The sequence below is a fragment of the Triturus cristatus genome, chromosome 10 (genome assembly GCF_964204655.1).
Source record: "Triturus cristatus chromosome 10, aTriCri1.1, whole genome shotgun sequence".
Classification (NCBI taxonomy): domain Eukaryota; kingdom Metazoa; phylum Chordata; class Amphibia; order Caudata; family Salamandridae; genus Triturus; species Triturus cristatus.
In genome coordinates, this window is record NC_140593.1 from 409,174,943 (window position 1) to 409,202,209 (window position 27,267).

Consider the following 27,267-nt stretch of genomic DNA (forward strand, 5'->3'; position numbering starts at 1 on the left):
ATGAGGATCCAACATTTGAGTAAGAAGAACATGCATTGTATTGGTCCCTCAATGCAGACCGCATTACCTCAACCAACCAGAGCGGTGCAGCAATACCTCTATTGCTAATGTTGCTGGCTATGTTTCAGCTTCTGCTATAGGTTTATCTGAGAACACTTGAACTCGCCAAAAAAGAGATTTTGATCAAACAAAACTACAACTCAAAGACATTTATGGTATACTAATCTGCACTCTAGAAAATGTCCTGTAACAAATCATTGAAATAAAGCAGATTCCTTTTCCCACAAGATAAAAATGAGATGTTTTGAAACTAGTGGCACTACATTGTGATTTGTGGAGTTTGTACGTAGTTATTGTTTAATGCATCTTGAAGTAAGGTTAATACATATTTATTGAGCATAATTAAGAGACAACAAGAAATTCTTTCAGAAGACCCAAGTTTTGCATGACCACCATTGTCATTTTTGCTTCAGTGTAGTGTTCTTATATGTAACCATGAGAAGCGGCCAGAAACACATTATCCATTGTCCTTACACTTTAAATTACATGCATCTTTATCAATGGCTTTACCAAAGAAGTTAATTGTGTTCTGACTTTCATTTTCAGTTTTCACAGTCAAGCAATAACCCACGAGATGATATTGCTACAGAGGCTTATGAAGACGAACTGGACATGGGGCGATCGGGGTCTTATCTGAACAGCAGTATTAATTCAGCATGGAGTGAGCATAGCTTGGATCCGGAAGATATCAGGGTAATATGAATAGAATAATTCTCTTTCGTTTCCGCTCTCTATCATTTCTCACCTTCACATGCATTCCATCACTTTCTTTCCCTCTCTCTCTTGCTTTTTCCTTGTGTGTCCTCTGGCTCTCTTACTGGCTCTTTCACTCTCTTTTATTGTAGTCTCACCTTATTGTTTTCTTTCTGTTCAATAAAATGATATTCATTAAAAACTCTAAGGCATTTATGCCAGTTATTGCACTCTACCCTTTCAAAATGCACTGATCTTGATTGTACGCGTGCCATTGAAATACTGCATATCAGGGGGCTGCAGTCTGATTGGTCTGCCAAGGAATAGCTTAGAAGCTTCTGTCTGTATCAGTTTAAAGCATGAAAGACCATTGCACATTTAAAAACTGCTGAAATATGAACTATGTAAGAAATTGTACTATTGGAGCCACAAAACCATTCGTGCTATATTCTGCCATCCAGAAAGCCATTGTTTCACTTCTGCATGGGTATGCTACCTTAATCATTCTTAGGGATGCAAGAGTGCATTGGCTAAAAATCCTGTGAAACATAACACTGCTTACATCATCAATAATAATGTCGTGCAACATCACCAATGCCATCACTGGTTACAATACTGAGGAAATCACATATAATATCACCCAGAAAATGATGGGGTACATCACTTAAGTCTCTTTCAAAGTAATTTATTGTTGCATCAATGTCCTTGGGTTGCACTGTCTCCATCTGCCCCCACCATAGATATATTGCAGTGTTTTCAGAGGTAATCATTGGGTTCTATCTTCAAATAGCTTTTCCAGTCGCCACACAATGGTACATTTTGTCAGATAAAATCGGTACCCCATGAGAATGTGATTCCTACCCTCACCCATCTCTTCACTTTACCTCATATTTAAGCATAGCAATACATTTGCAGCAATAAGTTTAGATTACAACTCTGTGCCTTACTTCTGATACCATAATTCTTCCAACATAGACTGCTCCAAAATGCATGCTTTTCCAACCATGCATATAAATGATGTAGCTACTTACTCAATCGTCCCAAAAGCCATCAAATACATAAAAAGCACTGCACAAACGCCAATACAATGTATATCAAATATGGCTATGTATTCACAGTTTTATGCTGTGTTGTATACACTGATGGCTTATTACGATGACGGTCGGAGTTGCTTCCGACCCACACAGCCTCGGTCTCGGGACTGACCAACTTCTGGTCAGTAGTTCCGAACGCCTGTTGCATACTCACTTTTCTCTGTAGGAGCTTGTGTTACGGCCATACACCAGCCATAGTACAGGCTCCTACAGAGAAATGGGTGTGTGTGTAAAACCCTACACCCTGTGGCAGGCACCCCATTGCGCCTGCCACACACTGCAGGGTTGTAAAGGAGGGTACACTAGGTACCCCCTCAACCACCAACCGTAGTCCACAGAGGCAAGGGGGCACTGCCAGGGGCCCCAAAAGTTGCTGTCCGACAGCTTTTCCATGTCGTAAAGATCGGCATGGAAAGGCTGTGGGAAACCATGATCATAATCCCGACGGTGGAAAAACCATCCATAGGGGATCATGATGCGGTTCCGATTGGGCAGAAGACTCAGAGAGACGGTTGGAACTGAATCTTCTGAGTCTGAGAATAAAACGAATTTCGTTGCGTGCACTGCATCCCCAAATGCAATGCTGTGCACGCAACGAAATTCGTTTTATTAATTTATATGTTAACTTACCTGTAAACCTCCGTAATCCATAGTTTACTACCCCCCACCCTGCCCCTCCCCCTCCCCACGTCACCGCCCTGCAGTTACTCCTACTACCGACCGCGGCTGTGTGTCGAAGATATTTGTTTATAAAAATTCTACCCCATTGGAGTTAATAATAGAAAAGGTACACCCAATGGAACTCTATTTTTGTTAACAATGTATAGGCACTGTATTTCTGTCAGGAGATAGTTTTGCTAATCTATTCTAAGAAACAGTACTGCCAGATAAGTCTGCCTAAATGATGAACATCGATAGAGTGGTAAAGCGCAAAGGGTAGATGGCCTCACATTTCGCTGTTCCACTGCTGTAACCTTTTTGTACACTGTATACAACCTTCAGCAGATTATTTGACGTTACCTTTCCCTTGGTTTCAGCAGGGCTGTGCTAGAGCTGTGTCATCTGGTATTTTGGGATGGATGGGTTTAGAGGAGTTTGAATGCACAAAAACATATGGTTTAGGAAACTGCTGTTTCAGATGGAGTACGGAACTGTTGTGGATGTGGTGTGAAAGGAGCAGTACTACAGAAAGAGAAGAAGGTACTTTTGTGAGAGAATTAGGAAAGCATCGGAACTCATGTGAGAGAATTAAGAAAGCAGCATATCAGGGGAGTAACATGACTCTCTAAGAACAATTACTTGAACTTTTGAGTTCCAAAAGGGCTAGGTCTGTGTGAATATTTATGTCATGAAAGAATGATGGTCGGCTTGAGAAATGGTAGTTGTAGAAAAGTGGGTTACTGGTTGAGGGGGGTGAAACCCGATTCAAGCAGCAACCACAATTCTTGTCCAGGGGAAATACAAGCAGCCCCAAATTAACTTGTGCTCAACCCTCAGGTAGCTTGGCACCAAAGCAGTCAGATTTAACTTAGAGGCAATGTGTAAAGTATTTATGAAGCACTTCAAACAGTAATTAGCAATATGACAATAAAATCCAACACCAATTTCGAAAAAAGTGTAAAATTTAATACATTTATTTGAGACCACAATGACAAAAACTTAATTAGTAGAACTGGAGTGATGCAGTTTCAAAGCTTTAGGAAAAATAGAGCTTAAAAGCACAAAGTACCAACTGTGGTTATCTGATCGTGCCAGACTGGGACAAAGTCACGAGTTCAGGCCGACTGCGATGGAGTGTGGGTCGGATAAAAGTGACAAGTGAGGCCTGCCGAACAAAGTACCCTAAATCCTGGTGCGCTGTCTGGCAGCATTGCTTTGTGAAGCTTCGTGTTGTCTAGTATCAGTTCTTAGGGACTGCGAGGGCCATCATGTGAGGTGCTGCATTGGGTTACATTGCGCTGCGTTGGTTCCAATGAAGCTGTGCGTGAAGACTTAGTGAGGCTTCGCATTGAGTTGCGCTGGTTCCGATGAAGATGTCAGCTGGGCGGCAAGTCTTGGCGAGGCTTTGGGTCACTTGGATTTGATTCAGTTGAGACTCGCAGCAGAGCGGCAAGGCTCTGTTGGCTCTGCGCCACTTGCCATTGGTTACGATTAAGCTTGTAGATGTGTAGCGAGGCTTTGCGCCATGCCAGATTTAGTGCAGACCATAGCTAGGCTGGCAAGGCACCCCTACCCCCACTTCCAAGGGTCCAGGACTGGGGGCACCCCTTGTGGGGTTAGAATTCTCAGCAGGCAGAGTCCAAGTGCAGGGTCCAAGAGAGTTGGAGCTTTTTCTGTCCCTGAGGCTCAGGAGGCCAGTAGCCTTTAGAGTCACTCTGAGGGTCCTGAGTTCAAGATGCAGGTCCCATCCTTTTCAGGGAAGGGCAGCAGAGTTGTAGTCCTTCTTGCAGCAGAGCAGCACAGCAGTCTTTCCTCTAAGTCTTTCACAGGTCCAGATTCGTACTGAAGAGTTGGGTCTGAGGGTCCACTGTTTGTGCCAACACCCATTCCCCATTTGTCTCAGAGCAATACACAAAGACCAACTGACAGCTACACATAGTCATGTGACCCACGATATAGGCTGTAGGCACCAAATGGCTATGACAAGAAAATGACAACTTACTAAAAGGTGCATTTCAGAATTGTGACTCAAAATTAGGGGCGGGGGAACTCGCGGAGTTTCCCTCCGTGTAGTTGTGCGGAGTTACATGAAAACTCTGAAAAATTCGGAGGAGTTCCGCGAGCGGGTGGAAATCGGCACTTGATTTTTCAATCAGCGCAAACCGCACCATGCAGCGCGCCAGAGGGTGTAGCTTCTTTGCTCAAGTAGATTTTTCTACCTCAGTGGCAAATTTCTCACAATGAATGGTCGCGAATGTCCACATTGAGAAAATCTTGCTGGGTGCTGTCCTAGCGCAAGAAAATGGCACTAGGGAATGCCAATTCTTGTTCATGCTTGCCAACTTACTGTTAGCGAGCCGCGCATGGAAATAAACTCCGTCACATGGCAGTTGGTGGAGTTTGGCCAGAACTCCGCAGTACAAGCAAAACGCGGATTGGCCAAAACTTCACAAACTCTGTTGGCAGAGCGGAATTTATCAGCTACCCCTTACCATTGAAGAGGGTTTTATATTACAATTCTTTTAGACACCAAGCTCAATGTTTCTACTTGGTCTCAATTGAAAATAATCACTTATTAAATGTAATAAAAGAATACAATGTTATCCTATGGGAGAGGTAGACCTTATGTAGTGAAATCTAATTTAAGAGTTTTTCAGTGACAGGACATGTAAAGATGAAAAGTACATGCCCAACATTTCAAATATACTGTACTCTGCCCTCTGGGCTGTGTAGGTCCTACCCTAGGGGTGACCTCTATATTATAAAAAGGAACGTTTGGGCCAGACAAAAGGTAAATTTTGCCAGGTTAAATTGGAAGTTTAGAACTGTACACCCAGACTGCAATGGCAGGCCTACGCCATGTTTAAAAGGCTACTTAAGTGGGTGGCACAATGAGTAGCACCAGGTACATGAACTGTCACTTTACCAGGACTTAAAAGTAAATCAAATGTGCCAATTGTGTGGAAGCCAATATTACCATGTTTTAGAGAGATAGCAGAAGCACTTTAGTACTGCTTAGCAGGAGTAAAGTGTGCAGAGTACTAAGGCCAGCAAAACCGAAGTTAGCAAAAACAGGAGGATTGAAGGCAAAAAGTTGGGGGGACCACGCCAAGGATGCCAGGTCCAACTGTAGTGTATGGAGGAATGGAGACAGGAAGAGCTGAGGAATAAGGGTGTTATTGGAGTAATAGAGTCAGATCAACACAATTTAATGAAGATAAAAGCAAGCAATAACCTACCGAGAAGTATGAGGATGGATGTGGATGAACAGGAAGCATCAGTTACGTAGGCTCCAGATTTTATGTGTGGATGGAGGACCTGATGAAAAATGGATATGGATCATATGGCAAGCATGTTTCCGGGACACACTTAACAGTATAAGCATGTTTTTTTATGACAGAATATCCAATATGTCCATCAGAAATAATCATCCTATTGCTAGGTTGGAAATTTATACCATACAAACAACTGACCCATTTAGAGCTAGTCTATTGGGTCTAAAATCACATCAAGCATCACAACCCAATACATAATGCATACACACGTCTGTCACACAAATAAATACCTCCTGCAATTGTCACACAAATACACTAATGTTGTATACCTGTGTGCAAACAAAATACAATTACAAATATATTGCAGTTACAATACAAGGTACTTTCAAACAGACAGCTCCTGCATAAATGTACACATCTTCACCCAAGGGAAAATCATGCTACCAACACCTTAGTTGCCACTTTTTTTACATAGCTATCTCTATGCATTCTACAGTTTCATGCAGTGAGATTTCCACACAGAAATGTTGGGGCTTAACAACTACAGTAAATTGTTTAGTTGGTGTACTGATGAGACATTCATGGTTGCTTAGCAGAGGTGATTTACCCACTACTAATAATGGTTGCCCTTTGCATAGTTGCTCTTAGCTTTAGCAGCAGGTAAACAGTTGCTGTTTGGCAGTTGCACACTGGCAAGTCCCTGCTACCAGAAATCCACCCCTTGGTGTTTGGGATTTTGAGCAGTGGTAAGTTCCAGAGCACAATTGTAGAGACGTAACGGTTTTCCTGCTGCTGCAAATTGTGACTATAAGCATGATTGACTTCATGTTGTCATGCAGGCACTTTTTTCTAATAAGCTTGCCACCCTCACGAATTTGGAGACTGTTTGCATGATACTAGTCACACCATTCTAGTATCACAACAGCACAAACACGGACACATTTCAAACACAACTCAAATTCAGACAGCCAACACCTAATAGCTCTCTCTCTATCAATATATATTTAATGAAAATAACAATGGTTAAAGCTTTTTTATAGTTAGAAACACTTCATTTATTCTTTCTATAGAAACCAAACCCTAACTACACAAAGGTTAGAATTTCTAAAGTCATAGAAATACCTTACATTTATAATGTACTCTCCACTTTTTAAATTCCTATTACTTTATTTATTCTTTAGATGCATGCCAAACTTAAACTACACAATAATTATAAATTCTAAACTCATAACTTTTAATTTATGCAACACCTTCAAATTATTTTAACTCATGCACCTCCATACACAATGTATTGAACTCGGTAGCCACACTACATTAACTATAACTCACCCTTCTATCATGCACTCTGTTCCTAAAAACGTGTTTTGCCATGTCATAAATATTTTTATTATAAAAGATATAAGTAATATAATATACAAGTGCATAATAAGTACATTGGAGTGGCATGTAGTAGAGTGGTGTAGACTGGAGTGGCATAAAGTGGAATAGGGTAGAGTGGAGTGGCGTACAGTAGAGTTACGTACAGTGGAACAGCATACAGTGGAGTGAGGTAGAGTGGAGTCTTGTAGAGTGCATTGGCATTGAGTGGTGTGTTGTAGAGTGGAGTGGGATAGAGTGAGTTGCCTACAGTCTAATAGTGGGGTAGCGCAGAGTGTAATAGCATAGCTTTTAGTGGCATAGAGTGGAGTGGCATACAGTGGAGTAGCATAGGGTGGAGTGATGTAGAGTAGAATAGCGTTCAGTGTATTGGCGTACAGTGCAGTGCCATACAGTGGAATAGAGTAAAGTGGAGTGGCTTAGAGTGGAATGGCGCACAGTGGATTAGCATAGAGTGAAGGGCTGCACAGTGGAGTGGTGTAGACTGGAGTGTCAAAGAGCAGAGTGGCATAAAGTGCAGCACTTTCGAGTGAAATAGCATAGAGTGGAGTGGGGTATGCTTCAGTGGGGTCGGGTGTTGTGGCATACAGTGCAATAGTGTACAGTAGAGTGTCATAGAGTGGAGTGTTGTAAAGTGGAATAGCATAATGTGGAGAGGTTTAGAGTACAATAGCATTGACTGCAGTAGCATACAGTGGAGTGGTTTAGAGTGGAGTGGCATACAGTGGAATATGGTAGAGTGGAGTGGCATAGAGTGAAAAAGCCTATACTGAAGTGATGGAGGGAGTTCCAGAGAGTGTAGTGATGTACACAGGAATATTGTATAGTGGAGTTGCATACACTGGAGTGTTGTAAAGTGGAGTGGCATACAGTGAAATAGTACAGCATCTAGTGGGATAGAGTGGCCTGGCTTACAGTACAATAGCATAAAGTTGAGTGAAGAGGGTTTTGTAACCTGGATTGGTGTACAGTGGAGTTGCGTACAGTGGAGTGCTATATAGTGAAATAGCGTACAGTGGATCGTCATAGAGTGGAGTGGCATACAGTGCAATACCGTGGAGTGGAGTCGCGTACTGTGTGTTGGCATAAAGCGTAATGCCATACAGTGGAATAGCATAGAGCGGAGGGGCGTAGAGTAGAGTGGAATAGCCTGGAGTGGAGTGGCATGAGCTGGAGTGGCGTTGAGGGTAGTAGTGTATTGTGGAGTGCCATACAGTGAAATAGCGTAGAGTTGATTGGTGTAGAGCGAAGTAGCATACAGTAGAGTAGTGTACAGTGTAGTTTTTTACAGTGTAGTGGTGTAGAGTGGAGAGGAATAGCACAGAGTGGAGTGATGTAGAGTGGAATGTAGTTGAGTGGAATAGCATAGAGTGGAGTAATGTACAGTGTAGTGACACACAGTGCAGTAGTGTACAATGGAATACTATACAGTAGAGTGGCATAGAGTTGAGTTGGGTAGAGTTGAGTGGTGTACAGTGGAATAGTGTTAAGTGTAGTGGCGTAGACTGTAATTGCAAATAGCGGAAGAGCGTACAGTGGACTGGCTTGTAGTGGAGTGGCATCTAGTACAGTGGTGTAGAGTGGAGTTGCATGCAGTGGACAGTAGAGTGAAGTGGAGTGGTGTAAACTGGAGTGGAGTACAATGGAGGGGTGCAGAGTAGAGCAACATACAGTGGAATGGTGAAGAGTGGAGTGGCGTGCAGTGGAGTGTGGTAGAGTATAGTGGCTTATCGTAGAATACCATACAGTAGAGTGTGGTAGAGTGGAGTGGTGTAGAATGGAGTTGTGTAGTGTGGGATAGCATACCATGGAGTTTAGTAGAATCAAGTGGAGTGGCATAGAGAGGAGTATGGTACATTGTAGTAGTGTAGAGTGGAATTGGATACAGTGGAGGACGTAGAATGGAGTATCATAGAGTGGAGTTGATACAATGGAATAGCATAGAGTGAAGTAGCGTACAGTGGAGGGTCATATACTGGAATGGCATATACTGGAACGCCATAAAATCAGGTGGTGTAAAGTGGGATGTTGTAGAGCAGAATAGCATAGACTGTAGAAGTGAGGAGTGTTCTAGAATGAAATTGCACACAGTGAAGTGGTATAAAGTAGAATAACATTGAGTGTAGTGGCATACAGTAGAATGACGTGGAGTTAAATTCCATATAGTCGAATAGAGTAATATGGAGTGGCATAGATTTTATAGCTGTACAGGGAAATAGCGTAAACTGTAGTAACATGCAGTAGAGTGGCAGTAGAGTGGCATACAATGGAGTGGCATGGAATGGTATAGAGCTGAGTGGTGTATATTGTAATACTGTGGAGTGAAATCACATATACTGAAGTGGCGTACCATGGTGTGGCGTACAATAGAATAGCATACAGTGCAGTGGTACACACTGGAGTGGAATAGAGTGGAGTGGCATGGAGTTGAGTAGCATAGAGTGTATTGCCATAGAGAAGAGTTGCACACAGTGGAATAGCATAGAATGGAGTAATATATAGTGGAGGGACATACAGTGTAGCAGTGTACACAACAGTGTCATAGAATGGAGTCTCACACAGTGTATTAGTGTATAGTGGAGTGTTTTAGAGTGTAGTGGCATAAAGAAGAGTTTGGTAGAGTGGAGCGGTGTACAGTGGATTACTTCAGAGTGGAGTGGCGTATAGTGTAGTGACAGAGTGGTGTGGAGTAGAGTGTAATAGCATAGAGTGGACTGGAGTAGGGTGGAGTGTGGTATTTGAAACATATGTAGCATGAAAGTTGGTAGTCAAATGAAAATGTCATGTGCCTGGAACATAGACTATGAGATGTAAATGCACATTTTTGGTAGCAGGTGTAAATAGTGTAAGTAATGTTAAGGTTCTAAGTGTTAAAATACTATGAGAAATGTATTGCCGCGGTATACTGTGGTACATACTGATAAGAAGGCAGTATCTGTTTGGCTAATGGCTGTCTTTATCGAACGTAAATGGCAGCCATGTAGTTTTCAGCACACTTTCGCTGTATTCTGGGTTAGGGCCTTATATATAGGTAAGCATTAGGCTTTATAGTTGTTCTCTACCTGCTGCTACTTTATAAAAGTGATAATTGTTAGAGAAATATATTTATAATTCTCTATATATTTTTCCAGCACTTAGGTAGAATGTGTATTTCTAAAAAATGTATTTGAAAGACCACGGTCATTACCGCAGTCCTCCATAGTCTTTTTTGTGAAGATTTAAATATGTTAAAAAATTGAATATACACTGTAGTGCATTATGTTTGGAAACTATAGTGAAGTACAGTGTACTTTGACATTTGTAACATATTTTTTTTGTAAGTACCGGAGTACTTTCATGGCAGTATGCTGTACTGTGTACATTTAAAAATATATCGGAACTTATAAATATTTTTTTTGTACCCATTACCGCTTTAAAAAAGAGGGCCTTTGCCCTCCAGGGATCAAAAGGCCAAGATAAGGGGTTTAAATGGAATCCTTTTCTCACAGGGAGGCAGTGTAGCTGCTTTTGATGAGGAAAAATATTTTGGCGGAAAGGGACTCGCCAGATTAACCTAGCAGTCGCATTCAGTATGATCTGGAGTCTAGTGCCAACTTTACCCGAGAAAAAGTCTCAGCAGATACCAGCAGGAGAGATTGTTGAGATCTAACCACCTCCAACTTATGCATATCCCCAAGTTTTCTAGAATCCGTTGTGGAGGTAGGTCATTTACAGTACTGATGACTAAGCTTTCAAAGGCCTTGCCAATCAAACTTTGCATGGCTGAGTCTGAGCACCCACTTTAGGAAAGAATTGAAAACCTGTCTTTTTGACCAAAATTAGACATGATGGTCTGGTCTCGTTCGGTCTCTGCTTTTGAGCACCGGGATGCCCTTGCCAAAGCAGCCGAGTGCTTTACCAATGTCATTGATTGATTAATTGATTGTGCACATCAGTTAGGCAAAATGTGAGGTTTAACTTGTGTTGTGATGCAAGGTTTGGGGAGTCACCTGTTCAGGCATGTCAGGTAAGTGGCATTAATCATCTGTGTGAAATCCATGAACATAAACTCACAGCATTCAGGAAACATGGCATAGTGTGTTGGACATTTATAAATGATAGTTAACATAAGGGGTTATTAAGTGATATAATGTGTGAGTAGGGTAGAAAGTATCAGTCACGGTCAAGAAAAGCTTTTCCTTAAAACATGTATGGATCACAAATTAGGAAATGTATTTATTTCTCCATGTTGCTACTCACTAGCATTTGTAAAAGTCCATTCACAGGCCTGCCAATATGGAGGGAGGTGATCAAGATCAAAAAACAATCTTTTTCTTAAATGAGTAGGGTTATGTGATTGAGATGGGATGCATCACCTGGAGATTACCGCATGATCAAACTCTGTCTGAAGTCATTTCGGTCCCCTTTGGGTCTAGTTCATCAAATCATAATGAGTTCCAGAATTGTGCTTACAGCACTTTTATTAATCTCCCTCCATGCAATGTAGGGTTGAATCTGGATTGAGTGAACAAGTTTGGCTTGCTGCATCTCGATGTAAATTTCGGAGTGTAAAAACGAAATGGAGCCTGAAGATATTTCAGCCTCTTCCCTCCTGGACTTTTAAGACTGTAAAAATGATATCATTTACAATGCAGAAGCCTGTGCACCTCTTCAAGAGCGAAAGTGAAGTGATCAGATTATTGTAAATTAGAGAAGAGCCTGATTTATTCTACAGTCCATAACGTTTAAACATTTCTTTCTTTAATGCTTCATTATAGACAATGTTGCGAGATGTATGACTCAAAAGTGCCACTGTCCTGGTTAGTGCAATGCAATGAGTGACTGGCAGCAGAGAAATTAGTAATCATAGAACAAATAGGTATAAATTGTTAATCTTGACCACCTGTGATTTTGCAAACAAATTTCATATTTTTGTATTTTCATCAAAGTATATTCTAACAATCTTAATTGTTTTTGCTGGTGATGGGATTGCTTCTTGGTATGTAGGGCAGGTCACTGGCTGTTGTGCATTTGCTAGACTAGACCCTTTCTGCAGCGTCATCACCAGACTTGTTGCCTTCCTCCTCCTTTTTTTCTGAATTCATTAGAACTCTGTGCACTTTACCACTGCTAAAATGCTTATGCTCTCTCCTTAAAACATGGTATAATTGGTTTATATCCAATTGTCATATTTAATTTACTTGTAAGCCCCTAGTAAAGTGGCACTACCTGTGCCCAGGTCCTGTAAACTAAATGCTACTAGTGGGCCTGTAGCACTGGTTGTACCACCCACTTAAGCAGCGCTTTAAACATATCTCATGCCTGCCATAGCAGCTTGCGTGTACACCTTTAAACTTCTACGTCGACCTGGAAAAATAAACCTTTTGCCTGGCCCAAACCTTCTTTTTAATACATATGTCACCCCCAGGGTAGGCTCTAAACAGCCCCCAGGACAGGGTATAATGTATTTAAAATGAGGGACATGTGCATTTACGTTTTACATGTCCTGGTAGTGAAAATCTCCTAAAGTTGTTTATCACTACTACAAGGCCTACCTCTCCCACAGGATAACATTGGAGTTACCTTATTACTTTTAATAAACTGTAATTTCCAAATGGGAACAAGCATTTCCTTCGTGTTTGGTGTCTTTGGAATTGTAATGATAAATCCTAACTGATGGTAAAGTCAGATTTTAAGTTACAATCTTGAAAATGCCACTTTTAGAAAGTTGCCATTTTCCTGCCTTAGCCATATAGTACCTGTAGCCTGTATCTTGGTCACATGACTGGGTGTAGCTGACAGTTGAACTTAGTGTATTCATCCTAGACAGCCACACAGAATAGAGAGCTTAGGTGGGCCTGAATGGGCAATCACTGACAGGATGGGAGGGAGGAGCTGGGCACAGCTCCACTTACACTTGAATAGGCTGTGTCTTGCCTCCACACGAAGGCCTGAGCATACCCCCTGAAATTAGTCTGGAGCTTGGACAGGGAAGGCAGGATGCCTGGCGACTTCAAAGGTAATTCTAGAAGCTTCCCTAACCTCCAAGAGGAAGGGTACCAGGTATAAATATTGGGCCTTAGACACTAACTCTTCAGTACACATCAAGACCTATGGATTCTCTGCCAGAAAAAAGGACTGCTGTGCTGCTGAAAGGACTGCCACTCTGTTGGACTGCTGCTCTGAAGCAACTGCTGCCTTGCTGTGCTGACCTGCTGTCTTCTTGACTGGGTGAGAAGAAAACTGCACCTGCAACTTCACCCTTAAACCCACCTCACAAAAGTGATTCCAAGAGTTATTCTACTGGTTGTAGGAGAGTAGGATCTGCTTCACATGGGTACTCCCACTTTTTGCTGGTGTTTCACTGTTTTTCGACCTTAGTCGAGCTGTGGCCCTGCTAATCAGGCCCACAGCCTACCTGCTTCCTCTCTAAAATGGTTTACATGTACATTAGGTACATATCTAATTGGATTCTGGAGTGCCTTATTAGCCCCTAGTATATGGTATACTATGTACCTAGGGCATTGGTACCACAGAGGCCTGCCAGGGCTGAAGCATGTATTATGCCACCCCTGGGAAGCACTCCAAAATGGCACCACAGGTCTGCTACTGCAGCCTGGGTAAGGGTGTGCTTGCACCCCTTACAGTGGTATAGGCTACCTATATCCGCAAATATATATACAGACACATAAACCTATAAGTCACTCCTATGGCAGGCCTTGACAAACCTGAAGGCAGAGTGCTTGCTTTTGTGTGAGAGGGTGCCCAATCATGAGCGGAGCCCCTCTGCAGCTTTCAGAAATCCTTCCTTATGGCTGTTCTGTGATACAGCCATACCATATACTCTTAAGTGAATTATAACCTCGCGGTAAATGCTAACTTTGGGATGGCTGCATCAAAACATGTTGTGTTTGGTGTGAAACGCTTTGGAATACTACCCCCCCCCCAGTTCTGGTGGCGGGGTAGCAGTCCACTCTTCTAGAGGGAAAGACATGTTCACACTGGTCAAACCCGGTAGGACTTTCCTGAGCCCTGGCATCACAAAATGGATGCCTCTGCCACAGACACGGGTCTGGCCTCCTGCTGCTGACCGAAACTCCAGCAGGGGAGGCCTGGACAATAGGTTTCCTGTCAAAGGGAGGTGTAACCACCTCCCCAGACAGGCAGATGTGTATTGGGGCTGGGCGGGAGCACTCTCTGGTGCTTGGAAGTCCTGCACTGGGGGCACGTTTGCTGTCCCTGTGCATAGTCCAGTTCAAACCGGTTGCAGGGGCTACCTGTCCCTGCTCTGGTGCGAAACTGGACAAAGGAAATGGGTGTAACCACCCCTCTTTCCAAACCCTCCCATAGGTGGGTCCCTAGAGTATGTCCAACCCCCAAACTTAGTATAAGTATGGGAACCGAGTTCTTGAGACTTTAGATTACCCTGGACGAAACTCTGCAACATATATCCTGGGCCTTCGACGTTCTACTGTGACTAGAAGACTGAAGAAATCTCCGTTGGGGTCAAGGAGTGACTCCCCTGCTTGGCAGGCACCAAAGAAGCAACTGACTGGTCTGCATCGCTGATGCTCCCGCCAGACGCCGAAGTCTTTGCATCACCAGAGGTGGATTTCCAGACTTCCCCGAGGCTACCCTGAGTCCACAGCAAAGCTGAGGCCCGTGGCTATCGTGGGTGATGTGGAACCGTGACCCCTGGACACTGTGATCTTTTGCAGCAACAGCATATTCCTGGTCCTGCTCGAAGTTGTGCTTTGGGCTCCGAGTAGCCCCAGCCTTGCGCACCTCCTGCACCAAAGATTGCTGGCCTCCACTCCACGAGTGACCCGTGGGCCAGTTTCAAGTGCGACCGCTCCAGGCTCCTTCGTGATCACTAGCCTGTTGGCAAGCAGGTCCCCACAAAGGAAACTCCTCTTCTACTTGGGCTTTTCTGATTGCTCCATACGTACCCTGACTTACCCTCACTGGGTGAGTCCCTCAGACCTTGCTGGTCTGCACCGCAGTCCTTTCTCTGAATTCCTGTGACTTGCCGTTGCCAAGGCTTGTTAGGTCCATTCTGGTCGCCGACACCACAGCACTCGACAGAAAAGGAGAGGTATTGTCTTCTAACTAACCTATTCATCTCCTTATTTAAGAGTACATCTGATTGTGGACCTGGCCTTCTTGGGGGAATCTTAGGTGCCGGATTATCTTTAGCCACAAATTGTTTCATATACAAACGATAATTTTGTAGCATATCAGGTACCTTGTCAGACTATCCCTAGTAATCACAAGCAATGCATCTTTAAGTTTAATATTTTTATTAGGCCTCCAATGAGTTCTCCTGTTGGACCACAGTACGCTAACTATACCTCACTGATGAGACCTAACCAGGCCGCAGCTCACCAAGATTTCATGTGTTCCCTTTCAGAGTCAACCTGGCCTCTCAATTCAAACTGGATTATACCTTTTGGAGCAAGGCTGAGTGATTGGCACATGACTAGTTTCTGTCTGAAGTGACATAGTTGATAAAAAATGAAGACCTGGAATTCAGTTATGAGTGACTGCTATAGTCAGAGACATGTGCATGCATTTCACTCATTACCTTTGGGTTTTCCTCATTTATGAACCGCAAACACAGAAATTGAGCCGTGCCTTGGCGATGTGCTCCATGCCTAAGGGGAATAAAGAGTACATAAGAATTACCTACTACGAATATCTCCTAAGAAGTTTTCTAAATCTTAGATCCATAATCTAGACGTATAAACCGTGAAAACCATTCCCTCTCTTTGGCTGAGAAGAAAAGAGGGTTAGAGCTGAGGGGGATGATTAGGTGAATGCAAAGCAAATCCGTGTATGCAAACTGTAACTTCTCCTAAATGCAGGATTGCACATTGTTATTCATATACTTTACATATACTTTAAGGAGAAGGAGCTGAAGTTTCAAACTGCAAACTCAAAGTTTGATGAATCCTGTGCCAAGAAACCTAATATAGGTGAATGCTGCGCTCTGTAAATGCCATGCTGTTGCTATTGCTATCAGCAACACACTTTTTCGCAACACACAGTCACGCAGCCTAAGGCAAGTGCGTCTGTGCCCGTCAGCGTCCCAGAAACGGCCAGTGCCAGGAACCCTAGATCTACGACATCCCACCGCTACAGCAATACTGCCCTCCTCGCACTCAACCTCGGAAGACTCAGAGACTGCCAACTGGCATCTCCAGCCTCGACCCAGTTCTCCTGCCACCACTTTCGCCAGATGTTTTCCTCCACCCGACTCCTGGAACTGCAGACACCGCTGCCAACGACACGCTAAGATGCAACCTACTCAACGTGCGCTCCCTCCACAGACACATCACGTAAATCTGAAACCTACTCGACTCTCTCTCGCCCGACATAACCTTCTTCACAGAGACATGGACCAACGCCGCCTCCACCCCCGAAATCAACACCGCCATCCCGGACAGATACAAGATCCAGAGGAAGGACCGTCCCAACCACCCGGGAGGGGGCCTCGCCATCGTCCACAAGAACACCCTCCAACTCACCACCTCCAGCGAAACCTTCCCCGCCGCTGAACACCTGAACTTCCAGATCCGGACCAACCCCAACACCACACTCTGAGGAACCCTCATCTACAGCCCCCACAGACACCCTTCGCCACCATCGTCACCGACTTCACCCCACACCATCGCATCAATGACCTACATACTCATCGGAGACCTCACCTTCCACCTAGACAACCCCGGTGACTCCCAACTCCACCACCCTCCACGACAACCTCGCCGACATCGGACTCAACCAACCCGTCACCACGCCCACACACAGAGCAGGACACACCCTCGATCCCATCTTCGCCGCAGGCAACAGCGTCCACTTCACCCACACAACGCAACCTCCATGGACGTACCACCACTGCGTTCACTTCACAGTCGACAAACCTAAGGCACTAAAACCTCCCCCCACCCACCTCGAAAGAACTGGAGCAAGTTCACCGACGAGCAACTGAGCTCCACCCTCGCCCCAGAAAACCCCACCTGGGCACCTGACGCAAACTCCGCAGCCAGAGAACTCCACACTTGGATCTCCAACTATGCAGACAAACTCACCCGCTACGCAACCCTGGCGAACAACGCCCCAGGAAAGCCACCTAGTTCACCACAGACCTCCAAGCAAGACGCATCTGCAGATGCCTGGAGAAGACCTGGAGGAACACCAAGACAACCGACAACTACTCCACCTACAAGGACGCCATGACAAACTACCACAACCAAATCAGAACAACCAAAAGGAACTTCATCCACAGCAAAATTCTCACCACACCACCAACTCCAAGGAACTCTTCACCGTCATTCAGGAATTCACCAACCCACGCAGTGAAGCCACAGACATCACCCCATCCCAAGACCTCTGTGACAAGCTTGGAAACTACTTCCACCTGAAGATCAGAAAACTCTATGACAGCTTCCTCGACCACGCGCAAGACGCCAGTGCCAGCCCCCTGCCCCCCAGAGACACCACCCAGCCCACCATCACTGACTGGACTCCAATCACGACCGAGGACACCGCCGCAACGATGAAAAGCATCCACTCGGGAGTCCCCACTGACCCCTGCCACCCGCACATCTACCACAGAGCCGCTGACACCATTGAATCTGAATTACAATGGACCTACAATACCACTTCACAACAGGCACTCTCCCAGACAGCTGGAAGCACGTTGAAGTCAGGCCCCTGCTCAAGAAGCCCACGGCTGACCCCACCAACCTCAAGAACTACTGGCCCATCTCGCTCCTTCCCTTCGCAGCCAAAGTAGCAGAGAAAGCTGTCAACAGGGAACTGACATGGTTCATCGAAGAAAAGCCATGCTCTACCCATCCCAATAGGGATTCCGGAGCAACCACAGCACCGAAACAGCCTTCTCGCCGCCACAGACGACATCTGCACTGCAGTGTAGTTCCTATTTCCCTTATAGGCTCTGCGCATTGGAATAATATACACTATAGTTTTTGCATAGGACTAAGGTCAGTATGCTCCTATCGAGTACATTAAACTTAATTACTTGTGTGTGCCAGCTAACTCAGAGGTCACTAGAAACTTCCTGAATGAACAAGAAGGGATTAGTTTCTGACAACCGCATACACATGACAACTTTGTTTCCCTTAGAATCGGAACGCGTCTCAGACTCGTGGAAACAATAGATAACAGTTTCACTCAGTCAATCGTGCATGCTTCGTTTCTCCAGAGTTACACAGAAATAGATAGACGGGCGTTTCAATAAAAGGGTTTATTGAACAGCCTTGTTTCTCATGTAAGAGATATGAGCTGTTGCAATCATTAGACAGTAGGCAAGATATAATACGCACAGCGTAAACAGTAAGAAGAAATAATACTGCAATAGCATTGTCTTTTAGCTATGACATATATTCATATATACATACATGAAAGAAGGCTAAAAAGTAAATACTCGTCTGATGCTTCTAAAAAGTCCTACCCCAGTGTACCTAACCTAAGTGTAGTATGAGGTAAGAAGTAGGTGCTGTTTTCTATATTATGGTATATGCCAAGTTTATATGCCAAGAGTCCCTCTAGGTTCTTGTCAGCTCCATACCTTAGAATGAGCGAGGTGGGAATCTGTATCCGGGTCTCAAACTCTAACACCCCGCAAAGGGAGTCAGAACACTGGAAGCTGGATTCTCTGCGAGCAGGGATGACAGCGTCTGGTCAGTGCGTCAGGCCGGGATATGGTCTTTTCCGAACTTGCCGTGGCGAACCGTGCAGTCAAGTCGTGCTGAGTCGTGCCGTGGTTTGCCATGGTAAGAGAAGCATATTTATACCTGGAAGGTGCTTAGGAAAGCTAGCATTGGTGTAAAGTCGGGCAGAGAAAGACGTCATAGATGAACTCCTAAGGAATAGTAGTTCATGCATAATAGATGAGTTCTTGGAGAAATCAATAATCCTAGCTAGGGAAAGTCCCGTTCGGCTTAAGGGTCTGGTTTCTAAGAACTCGTTATGACGTGGGATGGACGGATGTAGGTAACCATGCCTGTATTTGGTTACCATGGCTAATGCCTAAATAAGGCCTGGGGTTCTATGCCTAAATAAGGGCAAAGCGAATTGTGCCTATATAAGTACATGATCCAGGGAAACCTATATATGGATATCTAAATCGAAACACAACACCCACTCCATTGATAAATGATCAATATTACTAAATTCTAAACACATAAAATTGAGTATCACATGTTTACAAAAACATTTGTAAAAGCATACTAAAATAATTGTTGTTAAAAGTTTGCTACACATGAAATTCAAAGGTGCCGTACAAATCAAAGCAATGTTGCATTCTAACCATATATTTACAGTGAATGCTAAGAGAATTAACTGAAATATATATACACATTTGTAACAAAATGGACCAGTGTTACAGAAAGGAGAAAAAAAATTATAGAGCCATTTCACGACATGATTACATAAATGTGGAAAAAGGTGACAATGTGTCCCTGGAAGTGTTTCAAAGAAGTCTAGACTCTATGAAAAGTTCTACTGTAAGCAGAGTTTTTTTTTTTCAATAAAAGGGTTTATTTTCCACCACTGTGCCTTTAATTTCGAGATCAGGAACCCACATTCTTGTCCCAAATAGGACGTCATATGGCGTGACCCACACTAGAGAACTTCTTGGCAAATTGTTTAATGAGCGTTGGACCCCATAAAGATGTTTAACTCACCCATCACCCAAACCTAATACCCTAGCTGTTATAGACGGCTTTATGTCCCGGTTTTTCCTTTCCACAACCGAATTTCCCTCAGGATGGAACGGATAGGAGTACTGCAATGCAACGCCCAAACTGGCCATGGCTTCTTTGTAAGCCCGAGAGCTAAACGCAGGGCCCTGGTCTGAGTGTAGTGTGCCTATTGCGTATGTGCCGATAAAGACTTGCAAATCTTTTATAACAGTTCGAGCATCAGCCGAGCGCTGAGGCCACATCCATAGGAACCTCGACTTAGTGTTTGTGGGATTGCATTTGTCCAAGAAGACACCTGCGCATAGATAGTCGAATGCTGTCTAACAATGGTGTCTGTACTGGGCAGGCTACTTCGTAGTCTGGTGTCTGGTGGTGTTCTGTACTGCGATCTCTATTGCAGTCTATGCAGTTATTGATGAAGATGTGAATCAGTGTATTCATTCCAGGCCACCAGTACATTTCTTTTAATGTTATTATTGTTTTAGAGATCCCCTGATGTGACAGACCCTCTCCCAGATGTGCTTCATAAATCAAAGCTGCTCTACGTTCCATGTTTGGAATTACCCTATCCCCCACTCCAGGGATTCGAGCAAATGGAACGTTGTTCGCATCAATTATAAACGAGTATTTGGGTGGAAACTTTTTAGGTAACGCTACACCACTGCCTTTGCTTGAAGCATTGACAGCAAACAATATCTCACTGTCTATTTTCGTTTATGAACGAGTGATCACAGCTACGGAAGCCATTTGCACAGCCCCCTTTGCGGCTTCGTCAGCCAATGAATTCCCTGCAACGTGAACGCCATCACGTTGATGACTCAGCGTGTGTATCACGTGAGTGTTTTGTAATCCGTTTTGCAACTGCACTAGCTGTGCTCAAATAGTTTTATGCTTGATTGTGCCACCTTTTGCATCTTTGAAACCATTTTGAAGCCAATTCTGTAAATATTCATTGTATGTTTGTACACAGTAAAAAGAATCACACACCATAAGTGTGGGGAATTCGAGATCCGTATTTTCAAGTGATAATTTGAATGCTTGTAGTTGAGCTTGCTGAACTGTACAATCTCCTAGAGATTGTGTCTTAGTGACTATCGGTCAGAATTTACCATTGCGCATACGACCTTTAACGATCGCGCAGGCTGCACTGTAAGCTTGCTTACTTTCCGTAGCGTGTTGTGCTGATCTGTCAGTATAAATTATGAATTCATACTGGTCAATAGGGAGAATCTCAATAGGCAGAGGGCATTCGTGTCTTGCAGGAATGCTTGTGTCTTTAAATAAGGATCAAAAACATATTCAACATCTGTTGCAGCAAGAGAATTAACCCATTGTATCCATCTTGGATGTAAAGCTTTTGCTTTCGGAATGCTCGCTTTTGTAACCGCCTCTAAGGCTGGTATCAGAGTCACGACAATAATGCGTTTCCCCTGAGCTAGAGCTCTTTCTTTTGCTACAGCGGTTTGACCTGCTGTCAGAATTTTTTTCTGTTGAAGTGAAGCGCATTTCTGCTTGTGTGTACAAATGTGATTTGTTTGCAATTGGTACTTTTTCACCTTCATTAAAAGTTAAGTAGGTGAATCCGCATTGACCCGAAATTATTCGGATCACTAAATTACGTGTATTTACGCGTGTTTGTAAGTGATTTGTTGTTAACTGTAGTGAACGCAGGATTTCTGTGTGTCCCTGTGTCCAATCTTTGTTTTTTAAATCAGGTTTGATTAATTTGTTGAGAGGTTTAACCCTTTCTGTGTAATTTAGAATGTAAGTTCTTGCAAAATTCAGGAAACCTAGAATCGACTGTAAGTTTTTCAGCGTTTTTGGAGGTTGAAGCAGTGCACACTTTTCTAAACAGTTTGCTGCCAGGCTTCTGCCTTCACTTGAAAGTTCATATCCTAGGAAAAGGCCATTGAGATGGGCAATTCTTGATTTCTTAAAATTGAATTTCTAGCCCTCAGAGGGGAAGCCCATATAATGGCTTTCACCCTGTTCAAGTGCCTATCCAGGTCATCATCTGTCAGATAGATATCATCGACATATGACAATGCCTCGTCATCATAAATTTGTAGTAACTCTGTTACTCTTGCTGAGAATAACCCCGGGCTGTTCTTGAACCCTTGAGGGAGTCGACAGAAGTGACCCTGGGTCCACATTATTGAGAAAGCTGTCAAGTAACTACTTTCAGGTGCTATGTTTTGACAAAAGAAACCATTTGAAATATCCAATGTGGTTTTATATTTTTTACGCACAATGTTATTCATTAATGCTGTACTGTGTGCATTTTGCACAGCAAATGTTTTAGAACAAGTGTTCCGGTGTCTGTAATCCAAAACTAGACGATGTGTATTGTCTGGTTTGGAAACGGGAAACAAAGGATTGTTCATTGATGAGGTGCATGTTTCAATCACCCCTTGGTATTCAAGTTGATATAAGATCTCCCTGACCTGTTATTTAGCTTCTTGCTTAATTGGGTACTGCCTTTGTGTAGTAGGTTGACATTTTAACTGAATTTTATGGTGAGGTGAGTCCTCATCCCATCCTACATGATATTTGTATAATGCTGGGGTCTGGGCTACTGCCCATTTCCTGGCATAAGTATATCTTAAATGTATTGGAACATGGTTGCAGAAGGCTGACATAATGATGTCTTCGCCATGTGGGCACTCCCAGACAAATTCTGGTGGCCAGTCTTTTTCTGCTAGAAGTATATCATAACCCCTTGAAAGCTTTTCCCAAAGAGTGCTCTCACTTTTCTTGGTATGTCTCCCTCCATCCGAAGTGTTATTTCATATAACCTTTGTGGAGAACTAACCCTGGTGTCTACAGTTTCAACTGTTATGTACTCATTCAAGTCCACTGTCTCCAGAAGTTCCTTCAGGTTCTGGTGACCTATTGTTACTTCTGCTGCACTGTCCAGCATTTTCTGAGCCCATTCTCTGTTCTTGAGTTGTGTCCTCAGGATTTTCGGCATGTCTGATCTTCAAACCTGCTACCTTTTTCTTAGAGAATTGAGGTTTTGGTTTGTTTTCCTGAACGTGTTGATCGTCTCTGAACTTCATGCACTTCAGCACACAGCCGACGCACCCTACGACCGCACCAGCGCTCCCCACCACCACCCTCCGCGACTGGACCCCGGTCAACACCGAAGAGACCATATGCACGATGAACTCCATCCACTCCGGATCTCCAACCGACCCCTGCCCTCATCACGTCTTCAACAAGGCCGACTCCGTCATCGCACCCCATCTCCGGGACATCATCAACGCCTCCTTCGACACCGCACCCTTCCCGGAGAGCTGGAAGCATGCCGAACTCAGCGCCCTCCTAAAGTAACCATCAGCCGACCCCACCGACCTCAAGAACTACCGCCCCATCTCGCTGCTCCCGTTTCCTGCCAAAGTCATCGAGAAGACCTTCAACAGACAGCTGGCCGCCTTCCTCGAGACGAATGGATCCCTCGACCCCTCGCAGTCCGGCTTCCGGGCGAACCACAGTACCGAGACCGCCCTCATCGCAGCCACTGATGACATCCGAGCCCTGCTCGACAACGGCGAAACAGCGGCCCTCATCCTCCTGGACCCCTCCGCGGCGTTCGACACTGTCTGCCACCGCACCCTAGTACAACGCCTCAGCAAAGTCGGAATCCAAGAGAAGGCACTGGAATGGATCGTCTCCTTCCTCGCCGGAAGGACACAGAGAGTCCGCCTCCCCCCGTTCAGATCAGAAGCCACTGAAGTCATCTGCGGCGTACCACAAGGATCATCACTCAGCCCCACGCTGTTCAACATCTACATGAGCCCCCTTGCGGCCATCGCACGCCAACACAACCTCAACATCATCTCCTACGCCGACGACACCCAGCTGATCCTCTCCCTCACCAACGACCCCGCCATCGCCAGAACCAACCTACACGAAGGGATGAAAGATGTAGCCGAGTGGATGAGGAACAGCCGCCTGAAACTGAACTCAGATAAGATGGAAGTCCTCATCCTGGGATCTTCGCCCTCCGCCTGGGACGACTCCTGGTGGCCCCCTGCCCTGTGCAGCGCACCCAAACCAACGGACCATGCACGCAACCTGGGCTTCATCCTGAACTCCTCCCTCTCCATGACCAGACAAGTCAACGCCGTCTCCTCGTCATGCTTCAACATCCTACGCATGCTACGGAAGATCTTCCGGTGGATCCCCACCAAAACCAGGAAGACGGTGACCCAGGCCCTCGTCACCAGCCGACTGGACTACGGCAACTCCCTCTACGCCGGAACCACTGCCAAACTCCAGAAAAGACTTCAGCGGATTCAGAACGCCTCAGCACGACTCATCCTGTACATTCCCCGACACAGCCACATCTCCGCACACCTAAGAAACCTGCACTGGCTCCCCGTCAACAAAAGAATCACGTTCCGACTCCTCACCCACGCACACAAAGCTCTCCACAACCAAGGCCCAAGATACCTCAATGACCGCCTCAACTTCTACACTCCCACCCGCCAGCTTCGATCGACCAGCCACGCCCTCGCCGCCGTCCCCCGCATCCGAAGAGCCACAATGGGGGGAAGATCCTTCTCCTACCTGGCCGCCAAGATGTGGAACTCCCTCCCCACCCACCTCCGCCTGACCCAAGACCACCTCGCCTTCAGGAAGCAACTCAAGACCTGGCTGTTCGAGCAGTAGCAGGCCCCCCCTCCTCAAGCGCCTTGAGACCCTCCGGGTGAGTAGCACGCTATACAAATGCTTGATTGATTGAAATTGATCTGACCGTCCTCTTCTTTCGGATGTGTGTGAAGATGTCTGAAAGGTAGGAGAGGAACGTATAGCAGTATCTTGACACCTGTCAGGTTTTTTCAAATTATCCCTATTCCTGAGGATATATATCCTCCTTTCAGAGTGCTCCTTTTGGAGAGAACGTTTCTCTTTTGAATGTTGTTTTTTTGTTTTCCCACTTCTTTTTAGAAGATGTAGGATTGTGTTTACTAGAGTCTTTTTCAGGACCTTCAGACAGTTGTGGTTTAACTGTGTAATTCTATTAATTATTGTATTTGATTAAGTAATTCCTTATCTGACATTGCCTCAATGTCGGGATGAGGTATGTAGCCGGCTAAAATCGGCCATGTTGCACCTGGTCTACCTAGTGGACCGAGGCTGGTTATGTGATTGTAATGTTTTAGGGTGCCTTTAAACTAAGCCTGGGCAAAGCACTACGTTACGCTCGCGTAGTTTGCGAAGTTCGCGCTACTTCGCACTACGCGAACTGCACGTAGCACAGTGCGAACACGCGTAGCGTAGTGTTGCGTAGTGCTGCGGTCATTTTTTGCTTGCTCGCAGTCCTCAACGTCAAGTTGGCGACCGCGAGCAAGCAAAATGACATCCTGGCGAGACTTTTTCCTTGTTCGCGATCAGCAACATCAAGTTGGCGATCGCGAGCATGGAAAATAAACCTCCCAGCGAGATTCCCAACGCAAGGAGGTCAGGTTTCTCATTGCGAGTGGTCGCGTATGCTCGCGACCGCTCGCGATGAGAAACTACCAGTTCGCGTTGAGAAAGCTGCCGCTCGAGTAAAAATCTACTCGAGCAGCAGAAAACTACAGCTCGCACTGTGCAAGATGCCATTTTCAATGATTGCACATTGCCGGTTGCTTGTCCGCACTGTGCAATCATTGAAAACAACATCTGGCACAGTGCGAACAAGGTACTACGCAGTTCGTGAAGTGCTACGCGTAGCTCGCGTAGTGCAAACTGCACTTTGCGTGGCTTCGCGAAGTGCTACTTCGCGAACTACGCCCAGGGTTACTTTAAACCAGAGCTGATGTTCCTGGTATGTGAGTGGAATTTCAACATCCTCAAAGGGAATGTATTCCTCAGGTGGTTCATCTTCTTTGAAGAAGTGAAACATTTTTGTTACTGGATTTGATTCTGGGAATACTATCCATGAATAGAATACCTCTGTCTGAAAAGATTCATGTGCCTCTATCATGAAAACTGCCCTACCACCCCTTGGTGTTAGGCCATGTTTTATAAGTTTTAGAGTGATGGCTCTCCTTAAATTTGGATGGATGTTTATAACACCCTCATCGGTTTCATTTAAACCTGTAGAATGTAAACTTGTTGCGAATTGGTCAGAAGCAGTCTCTGTATCAAACATGTTTTGTTTAATGAAAAATGTAGAACAAGTTTCAAGGGAACAAGGATAAGGTGCTCAATATTTTGGAACACTGTATCCTTCAACCTTTAACAAACCAAACAGCTAATACATAGGATTCTCGTCCTACTCAGCTATGGCGGATATTATCCCTACCCACTCCAGACGTCTTATGGAGCAATTTGAGTAGGGGTCTCTGAGAAAAGCACGACTGAGTTACTTCAGTATCTAGCGATAAATTGGTGCCTTACCAAACCGTTGGGCGCCATGTAGTATAGTTCCTATTTCCCTTATAGGCTCTGCACATTGGAATAACATACACTATAGTTTTTGCATAGGACTAAGGTCAGTATGCTCCCATCGAGTACATTAAACTTAATTACTTGTGTGTGCCAGCTAACTCAGAGGTCACTAGAAACTTCTCGAATGAACAAGAAGGGATTAGTATTCGACAACCACATAAACATGACAACTTTGTTTCCCTTAGAATCGGAATGTGTCTCCGAATCGTGGAAACAATAGATAACAGTTTCACTCATTCAATCGTGCATGCTTAGTTTCTCCAGAGTTACAAAGAAATAGATAGACGGGCGTTTTAATAAAAGGGTTTATTGAACAGTCTTGCTTCTCGAGTAAGAGATATGAGCTGTTACAATCATTAGACAGTAAGCAAGATATAATACGCACAGCGTAAGCAGTAAGAAGAAATAATACTGCAATAGCATTGTCTTTTATCTATAACGTATATTCATATATACATACATAAATAACACAGGCTAAAAAGTGAATACTCGTCTGATGCTTCTAAATAGTCCTACCCCAATGTACCTAACCTAAGTGTAGTACGAGGTAAGAAATAGGTGCTGTTTTCTATAGTATGGTACATACCAAGTTCATATGCCAAGAGTCCCTCTAGGTTCTTGTCAGCTCCATACCTTAGAATGAGTGAGGTGGGAATCTCTATCTGGGTCTCAAACTCTAACACCCCGCAAAGGGATTCAGAACACTGGAATCTGGATTCTCTGCGAGCAGGGATGACAGCGTCTGGTCAGTGTGTCAGACTGGGATATGGTCTCTTCCAAACTTGCCGTGGCGAACCGTGCAGTCAAGTCGTGCTGAGTCGTGCCGTGGTTTGCCATGGTAAGGGAAGCATATTTAGACCTGGAAGGTGCTTAGGAATGCTAGCATTGATGTAAAGCCGGGGCAGAGGAAGACGTCATGGATGAACCCCTAAGGAATAGTAGTTCATGCATAATAGATGAGTT

The 27,267-nt window shown here is 44.5% G+C and overlaps 1 protein-coding gene across 1 annotated transcript in view; it reads left to right on the plus strand.

Annotated features, from left to right (window-relative positions):
* GPR158 (G protein-coupled receptor 158) overlaps positions 1 to 27,267 on the plus strand; it is a 1,311,614-nt gene that overhangs the window by 1,278,527 nt on the left and 5,820 nt on the right. Inside the window, exon 10 of the mRNA XM_085631696.1 lies at positions 607 to 753. Within this exon, the coding sequence (XP_085487822.1) occupies positions 607 to 753 (147 nt within the window). The remainder of the gene's footprint in view (positions 1 to 606; positions 754 to 27,267) is intronic.